Below are 9,753 nucleotides of genomic sequence, written 5' to 3' on the forward strand. Positions count from 1 at the left end.
TGTAACCAAAGAACAGAATTTACTCGGGTTCAGATAGCAGTTTACTATCAACCAGTTATGTTTATTACAAGTTACTGGACTGAAACACATCCAACTTCGTCTCAACACTGTCATACAGTTTCCTAGGAAAACCCACAAAGAGAAAGAAAAAGAAAAACTTAGATTATAAAGAATCCTTTCAGGGTCCTTGGTAAAAAGAAAAAAATTTAATTAAAAGTAGCTGGCCAGCAAAAAAAAATAGTTCATATAGAGCTCTCTATTTGTGTGTGTGTCTGATTCGTACAAAACGATGAAAGAGGTTGTCCTGGCTGGGATGGCAACCCAGAATGACGACAGCAGCCGATGTCCACAGACACAGAAACTCCGCAGCCTCTCTCTCTTCCTCCGCAGGCACAGGAGCACCTTCCCAGTGTTCCTTTCCCCAATATCGGCCACAATAATGCACTAGCAGGAAAACATCATATATCAGGCATAAAGAAGTCAAGCGCTATGCAGAAGGTAGCCAGAGACTAGCATGTCTCTACTCCGCAGCAGCTCTGAAACTCCAAAGCCCGGGAATTCCCCTAGTAACAAAGAGCAGTGAGCTCCATTTTAAAACAGTACTTAAGATTTTTTATCAGGAATATAACTCCATAAAATAATAAGGACCTCATGAACATAGATGAAAATGAAATATGTCACTTAACACGACAAACTCGACAGTCATTTTAACTCACAATACCCACGGTAAAACAGGAGTTTGGTTTCTAAAACATTACAGAATTAGCGACGACTTGGTACATAAAATTAAGAGCACATACGACATTACAAATCTCCAGTAATGCCCACCTAGCAGGAAAATATCATATATCAGGCATAAAGAAGTCAAGCGCTATGCAGAAGGTAGCCAGAGACTAGCATGTCTCTACTTTGCAGCAGCTCTGAAACTCCAAAGCCCGGGAATTCCCCTAGTAACTGCAGTCGGAACACTGCCGTAAAGTGATGTCGTACTTTGCTCTTAAGTTGACACTACCCATAAAGTAAAAACAATACAGAAAAGCAAATAACACAGAACAAACAAATAAAATACAGCTGGGTTACAGGAACATACAATTTTTACTGCTAAAAACAATCTTCGAAAATACAATCTGATTAATTTTGTAATTGACAGGGCCCCGATTTTTTTGTTTTGTTTGTTTTTTTGTAATTTCTATGAACAAAAAATAAATAATGAAATTGTCGAGGGCCCCCTGTTGGTCAGTGCCCCTAGAATTGTTGTCACTTTCCCCCCCTATACCGTGCCCCTGCCCAGCAGTACTGGTTTTCAGCAGTTACTGAATATCTGCTCTGATTATGGGTTGAGATTTGATGTACAGTAGGACTAGAGCAGACAAACGACTCTGTTTCGCTGATTTTTTTTCTGTCGGGACAAAAGTTAAATGTTTGTTCCAAAGGTAAATATCTGGGTCACTACATCACAGACCAGCTCTGTGATGATGATGACATTTATCGGCAGTGTCGCATGTTGTACGCCCAGGCTAACATTCTGGGGAGGAAGACATGTGCACTCATAAGGTAAAAATAAGCCTGTTTAAAGCTTATAGTACATCCTTGTATGCAGCTCCTTGTGGTGTAAATTTGAAAAAGCTAGCATGCAGAAGCTTAAGGTTGCTTATAATGACTCCCTGAGAATTCTGCTTAAGAAACCCAGGTTTAGCAGTGCAAGTGAGATGTTCTGTAATACACGAACGTTTCAGGCACTCATGCGTCGTTAGTGCAGCTCATTGAACAGTCTCATTGTAATGTTTTCACATCCCTCTAAGATACCAGTTGGCACTGTGGAATCATTGATATGCAAGTCTCTTATAAGATTTGATTTATTTCTTTTATTTTTATTTTATTTTGCATGTGTTGTATGTTATGTCTTTGTGGACCACGAATCTATTGAATAACGCTTCTCTCCTCTCTCTTAGTTACTTTCCAAATCAAGTAATCAGTAATCCGATTAAAGTTACTTTTTCAAAGTAACTATGCCATCACTGGTCTGGACACAGTAATAGTTTGAACAAATATGTAAAAAAAATATATACTGTTTGATAAAAGTTATCTATTGGAACTTTAACAAAGATAAAAGAATGAGTGAGAGCTGCTGAAATAGGCATCAACTTGTGCAGTAAAGGAAGCAGGTTAGGTTTTTTGGAATAGTTTTTTCTTTTTACCCTTAATAAATGAAATCATTTGAAAACTGCACTTTGTATTTACTCAGGTTATCTTTATTTATCTAATCCTCTGACATATTTCGAGTGTGGCAGTAAAGCAAAAACAGATGCAGGCAAATACTGTGTCTCAGTATTGTTTGTACTTTTCTCCACCAGTAGAGTAAAGTCAGCTCTGTTCTGTTTAACTCTGGCGTAGATGTGGTGACCCCAAATGGGCTGAATGTGAAAAAATTCTCAGCCATGCATGAGTTTCAGAACTTGCACTCCACTAACAAGACCCGCATCCAGGAGTTTGTCAGAGGACACTTTTATGGGTGAGCCTGTAGTTCAGTCAGTAAGTTGATATGGCTCTGTGATTTTAATGTTGCCTGGTCCAATTCAAATAGGTCACATCATTCTGAGTTACACTGTGATACTGCCTAACTTCTGTCAGTTTGTAAAATTTCATTTTGGCAGGCATCTTGACTTCAACTTGGACAGAACCCTGTTCTTTTTCATTGCTGGGAGATATGAATTCTCCAACAAGGGAGCTGACATTTTTCTTGAATCGCTATCTAGACTCAACTACTTGCTGCGGGTGAGGACCTTCAACTCAGAATTTGTGGTTCTCCATCTTGTGTTTTCCAGTTTTATCTAGCCCACATGAATCCCTCATGACTTTCTCAACAGGTCCACAGAAATGACCTGACTGTGGTGGTTTTCTTCATAATGCCAGCCAAAACCAACAACTTCAATGTGGAGTCTCTGAAGGGTCAGGCCGTGCGCAAACAGCTCTGGTAGGTTCTCTTTGAAATATTTAGATGTAAACGGTAACAAACCTCAGCGTACCTCCATCTCCATCAAAGTACAGCTTTCAGGTGTACGGTAAGTACTTTGAAAGAAACATAAAACTGTTTGATCTTTGTTGCTCACAGGGACACGGCTCACACTGTGAAGGAGAAATTTGGTAAAAAGCTTTATGAATCTTTGTTGACGTGAGTATAAACATTTTGTGAAGTAATTATGGTTATGTGTGAATGGAAATCCTTTAAATGTTTCTGTTATCTGTCTTCAGAGGAAACATCCCAGACATGAACACCATTCTGGACAGAGATGACTTGACGATTATGAAGAGAGCTATTTATGCTACACAGGTACAAAATCTAACTGTATGTATTGGAATTTATTTCCATTGTGTTGTCCTGAAATAATGTATTTAGTTTTATAACAGGTTAATTGTCTCATCATGAGCTTGTAGCGTTTGTTTATCACACTAAAGCTTTGTGTAGTCAAACCTGGGCAATAATGGTTTGACTATGTCCTCACCGTAAGACCCTTATCTCATCATTTTGAGATAATGGATGAATATTGTTATGTGGATGTTAATGTTGGGGCAGCAATAACAGTTGCTCTCCTGTCTGCTCTGTTTATATTCGGGCTCTTAACATAACATTGAAACACCTATTAAATTTTAAGGCTTTACTTTAGCTTAAAGGCTTTTGTAAGGAGATGTGCATTCATTAAATTTCTTTTAAAGATTAAATCTGCATTTTAACCTTCTGTCATACTGTAGAGTCTATTTGTGATATTGTGGTCAGTGGCTGGTGATGCAGACTTATTCTGGGAGGATTTATCAAAGTAAAAGTATTATTCAAGTGTCTTAACTGTAATTAAAACCAGTATGGGATTAATGCCAACCTTCACTTTGGACTGTGAGTCAATACGATATCTGTTAGAGCTGGATATACCAACAAAGTATCAGCAAAAGGTCATTCACAATTAAATAATAAATGTATATTAGTGGAGAGGTTTCACAGGTTGAGGTCAAGGCTCATTGACTACGTGTGTCAGCAATGATTGGAATTAAACTCTTCAACCGAAAAAAATAGGGAATATCGTGGGACTTATTTTTCTCTGGTTTTAAAGGTCATGGAATTCATGTTACACTAAACACTGAGCAAAATATTTAAATGTAGACAGACAAAATACTATATTGCAAGCTTTCTAATGATGCCAAATACAGAAATAAAAAACTGAAGATGTGACCATGTGAATGGTGACACTCTGATGAAACAACCCCAGCAGCTTTACTAAGATGTTAAAACATCATCAGTGTGTTCATGTAGTCTGCTGTCACCAGCATCTCGTCACAGACTGGGCTGTGCTGAAGCAGCAGCATTCAACACAGAATTTTCCTGGCTGGAGAAACAAGTCAGGCAGGCTGGACTCTCTGGTAACAGTGGCAGAGAAGAGAACATTACAGAAACTCCAGGCTATTATAGACAACGCCAGTCACCCTCTGCACACTGTCACCAGCAGCCAGGAAAGCAGAGTCAGTGGGAGACTGCTTCTTCCAAAGTGCAGGAATCAGCAGACTGAGAAACTTGAGCAATTAAACTGTTCAACTCTTCACTGGAAGGGAGGATGGCTAACAGAACAACAGAAACAGAGGGACTATCTGACCATTCAATAGATTGCTACTGCCTTTGACAACCCTTTTTATAGACACAGTAACATTCAAAACTTTTTCAGACTGTAAACATTAGTTGCTTGTCAGCTTCATCAGATCAGCTTATCCTTTTCACAGATATATAACCTATTTCTTTGTATGAAAATAATTCAAATATTTTGCTTGTATTTTAGTTTATCAGAAGAAATGAAAACATCTTGCATTCACAGAAAACCCAAGGACTGTTTCCTGCTCTTTTTTCTTTCTGATGTCACTAGCTTCTGGCTTTTTTCTTTTCACTGTCCCAACATAGTGATAATTTTAACATACAAGTAAGAAACATACTTAAAAAAATGAATAAAAATAACATACTGCAGCTTTAACACAAAAGAAGCTGAACTGAGACTGTATGCTGGGATCATCCTGCAGTCAGTGCTGACCTGGTGATTCCTCCAGACACCGGCTGGACTTCTTCTGAACTACCGTTGATCTATAAGCCTTTCTAAATCTGCTTTTGTGTCTGGAATTGTCACCTATTTAAGAGTCATGTAGCAAGCATTATGACATTGGTAATGTGCTTAGCCCTACAGAGGTGGTGGAGACTGAGACATACCCCAAAAGACTTGAACCACAACTGCACACAACTGTAGTTTTTTTTATTGAAAAAAAATAAAAATAATAATAATAATAAAAAATAAAATATCTATTAAAAAAAAAAACTATACTCTTCTTTGTTCAGTTCCTTTTGACAATTTTGAAAAGCTTTATATTGGTTTGTCACATCAAATATAATTTAAAAGTGCTACAGCTTACAATAACATGATTTGACACAATGTGAAAAGGTTTTTGCAATATCATGATGTTGAATGCATGGACAAAAGAGCATATATGCAAATATGAGCCTGAATGTATTGGATGACGTTGTTCACATTTTACTTGGTTTTTTACTTTGCTCACTGTATGTCCTAATGATTTTTCTCAGAGACACAGTCTTCCTCCAGTGACCACTCACAATATGCTGGACGACTCTGAAGATCCAATACTGTTCAACGTCAGACGCATTGGTCTCTTCAATTCCAGAAACGACCGCGTCAAGGTAGATTAAACATTCTGTCTTTTACAACCTGCGGTGCTGGGGTCAGTAAGTCCCCACTTCTTCCTCTATTAGTCCACTGTTGTTATTTGATCTTCAATGATTAAAACATATTTTTTAAATTTTAAATATTTAACATATTTTGTTGTCTAAATGCAAGTAAAATACATTCTCTTGCAAATATATTTGACTGAAAAAATGTAAGTAATCATGAAAAAATGCCAGTTTGATTGGGAAGAACTGTTATTTGGCCATTCTTGATTTGCAAACACAAATAATAAAAAATATGAATTGAACATTAAGCACCTTAAGTAAGAGGAAGCTGGAAAATCAAACACACGAATTTGGCAGAAGATAGATGCTCTTGTTATAGAAGATTGGTAGGGAATAGTTTAAAACTTTTGTCCTGGAAAGAATTACAGGAGAGAAAATTTGAGAAAATCTGAATGAAATGTCCTGGCCATGGGTGTTATGGTTTTGATTTTGGCTATGTGAGGTAAAATAAAACCCAAATCAGATTTTTTTGTCCATATCATGGTAATTTGATCAGCCCAAGTCTGATCTTTTCAAGCCCAAAAAATAAAATAAAAAAATCTGATTGCTGTGACTTCTATATGAGATAATAAATTGGATACATATTTGATTGTCTTTAAAACATCTGCAGTCTAAAAAATATATTTCATATAAACATTACCTACTGCAGCTGTAAAATGCTTCATTTGATCGGCTGTTTGTGCCTTCACTCTGCCAAGGCTCACCTCATTGTGACAAGAAATCTAAACTGAGAAGATGGCCTGCTTTAGTGACTCAGTGAGCTTTCAGTTCTTTAACCTGTCATTCACAATGACAGGTTACCAGGGGTGTCAAACTCCAGTCCTCAAGGGCCGCTGTCCTGCAGTGTTTAGATGTGCCACAGGTAAAAAACAGTGGAATGAAATGGCTTAATTACCTCCTCCCTGTGTAGATCGGTTCTCCTGAGCCTTGCTAATGACCTAATTATTCTTTTTAGGTGTGGTGCAGCAGAGGCACATCTAAAAGTTGCAGGACAGAGGCCCTTGAGGACTGGAGTTTGACACCCCTGGAACCTGTCATGAGAGGATCCAAATTTGGGTCCTCTCGTGAATGACAGGTTAACTGCAGTTATTTTATTTTAGTGTTTTCTTTAAAATGCACACCATCAAACAAAAAACTGTTATAGCCATTTACCTGCCTTGGTAAATATTAACTGCATGCGATTCAAAGAAAAGAGGAAACTAGCTAGCCAGCTACATCTGTGTCTCATTGTGTTCATGTATTCATGTATTCATTGTGTTCTCTCAGATCATCTTCCACCCTGAGTTCTTGTCCTCCACCAGTCCTCTGCTGCCCATGGATTATGAGGACTTTGTCCGAGGCTGTAACCTTGGAGTTTTCCCTTCCTACTATGAGCCGTGGGGATACACACCAGGTAGACTTTGACCAGCAAACAGCAGCTCATGCTGTGTGTGCATGAGATCTTTCCAATAATACTAAACTGGTGCAACAGGAGACATTAGCAAACATTCATCTTTCAGGTTATGATTTGTTGTAAGGCATCATGCACAACTGTGGTACGTTTACAATGACAAATTGGACCAAGACAAACAAATAACTGTTACAGGATTATGTTACCCAACAACAATTCTGAATTTATTTTTAACATAGTGTGAAAAAGAAAAACACAAAAACAAAAATAAACTGAAACAACAGTTTGTGGGACATTATACTAAGTGTCTACTATCTGTAGGTGACTCTAGCGTCACATTCTTCTTTTGATCTTTTTCTGTTTATTCACTTCGATCAAATTTTCATTCTAATGTATGTTTTGGTTGTTGGTTTATCTTTATTGTTCCTTTCTGTTTTCTGTATTTCAGTTTCAGGTTTTGCTCAAGTTTATCTTTCACCTTTCCATCAGTTTACCAGCTTGATTCCTTTTCATTTGTTTAAAGTCCTTTATTTTCCCTGGAACTCGCATTTAACTCTAATAGAAGGAACAAATAAACACAAATGAAAGCTTCTGAGAGACATTCAAAGCTTTGGATTTTGTTTTCTAACCTAATCCTGCTTTAAATATCTCAACATTCTATCTAATGTATGCTGTGGTCCTTGGTCTTCATAGTAATACTATACTAACAAACCTCTGATGCCAACAAAGGAACAGCTTTTTGTTGTATGCACTGCTAAGCCCTTTACTTCCTACTCCATCCATCCTAAACCTGTAGAGTTTGACCCTGATCAGGACCTGTAGGAAATCTGTTGATCTGGTCTGTTGAGTAACACTGCCTGGTTTCTGATGACTCAGGTCTGAGTGGCCCACCATGCTTCCTTCAATGAACTGATCAGATTGAGCAGCCCTGTAGAACAGTGGTCCCCAACCTTTTTATTACCACGGACCTGTGAAGAAAAATTTTTTATTTTTGATTCCACAGTCATATTTTGTTTTTCCAACTCATGTTTCAGAAATGGAACAATCGTGTAAATATTTTTATCTGAAAAACGTTATTTTTTGAATGTGAGGTAAAACATTCATTCATCATTCATCCATTTTTACCCTTATCCCCCGTGAGTATCCCCCCGAACAGGTGCCCTCACAGAGGGTAACGTTTCGGACGAAACATTACTCCGAATCGTTCTCCAGTGAACATTCGGGGGCGAACGGGTTTACGCCCTGGACAGGTCGCCAGCATGTCACAGGGGGAACATAGAGACAGACAACCATGCACACACATTCACACCTAAGGAGAATTTAGAGGGACCCCAATTGACCTGACAGTCATGTTTTTGGACTGTGGGTGGAAACCCACGCATGCACAGGGAGAACATGCAAACTCCATGCAGAAGCGTCCGGGCCGGGAATCGAACCCACAACCTTCTTGCTGCTCTACCAACTGTGCAGCACGCTATAAACGCCTAAAAATACTTTTAAGTCTTATAATAATTACGTCATGACGCAGCTCGGACCCTGTGACGTGTTTGACCCATTCCATTCTGTTCTATGTGACAACACCGCCCTCTGGTGGTCTTGTTTTGTTCCTCCTACTCATGGACTTTCACTGGCGACATTCTGTTAAGTCCTCTCCGCTGTTCTGATTTGCTTGATGACTTTCAATTGCCCCTTTTCCACCGGCAATAGAAACAACCCGGTTCGGCTCGGCTCGGCTCGGCTCTATTTCGGAGTGACCGCGTTTCCACCGGCCCTTCTTGGCTCTGTAGCAGGGTGCCGCCTCCTGGTGGCGGGGGGTGTAGGGCCATGTGCTGTGCTTCGTTACATGCGACCCAGAGGTCGCGTTAGCGGAATATTTTCCGCATTTGACCGGTTATTTTTTTTAACTACATGAAAATTTAAAGCCCGTCGGTCATTTGACAGGCTATAATTAACACACTCATGCGAGGACGTGATAGACTTTACGCAAAGAGTGGAAACTAAAATCAATCAGTAAAATAATCCTTTCTGAATATCATCTCATGCACACTGAACTAAATGCTTCTTTCTGACCGCTGTTATATCTTTAAAAATTCCTCTTCGGTCATATTTCAGTCCGTTTTCTCGTCAATATGCGAGAGCTTAGAGCGATGCGCGCTCCCGCGAGAGGGGATGCAATTTTGGGCAGGCATGCGTTTCTGGGCATAACACCTGTCGCCGCATGTTACTCAGAGCGGCTCGTAATGTTTGACTCACCTACAGGTCCGGGATAAATCCATCCTCCTGTCTCTTCTCTGGGCCTTTTCCCCTTTGCAAAGAAACTTTCCAAAGACACCTGATCTGTTTCTTACTCATTTTGCTGCTTGTGGGCTCAGTGTTGGCGCGCAAGTAACTGAGAGAATCCGGTTAAAGGATTTTCAAAATAAAAGATCCTCCAGACTCAATACATAAAACGGAAATATTTAATTATTTCTTGCGCGGCCCGGTACCAATTTGCCCACGGACCGGGGGTTGGGGACCACTGATCTAATATTTTTAAAGAGAATCAGTTTTATTTAAATTAGTATTTTAATCAATAAATTATAGTTTTATA

At 39.0% G+C, this 9,753-nt stretch overlaps 1 protein-coding gene across 2 annotated transcripts in view; it reads left to right on the forward strand.

Annotated features, from left to right (window-relative positions):
* Window positions 1–9,753, forward strand: part of gys2 (glycogen synthase 2) — a 46,227-nt gene that overhangs the window by 24,620 nt on the left and 11,854 nt on the right. For both annotated transcript variants that reach the window (XM_015058526.1, XM_015058527.1), the window contains 7 exons: window positions 2,395–2,512; window positions 2,655–2,775; window positions 2,868–2,974; window positions 3,113–3,172; window positions 3,253–3,331; window positions 5,609–5,722; window positions 7,040–7,166. In XM_015058526.1, the coding sequence (XP_014914012.1) occupies window positions 2,395–2,512; window positions 2,655–2,775; window positions 2,868–2,974; window positions 3,113–3,172; window positions 3,253–3,331; window positions 5,609–5,722; window positions 7,040–7,166 (726 nt within the window). The remainder of the gene's footprint in view (window positions 1–2,394; window positions 2,513–2,654; window positions 2,776–2,867; window positions 2,975–3,112; window positions 3,173–3,252; window positions 3,332–5,608; window positions 5,723–7,039; window positions 7,167–9,753) is intronic.

The sequence above is a fragment of the Poecilia latipinna genome, unplaced genomic scaffold, assembly GCF_001443285.1.
Source record: "Poecilia latipinna isolate Pla-1442-1.1 unplaced genomic scaffold, P_latipinna-1.0 Scaffold1547, whole genome shotgun sequence".
NCBI lineage: Eukaryota > Metazoa > Chordata > Actinopteri > Cyprinodontiformes > Poeciliidae > Poecilia > Poecilia latipinna.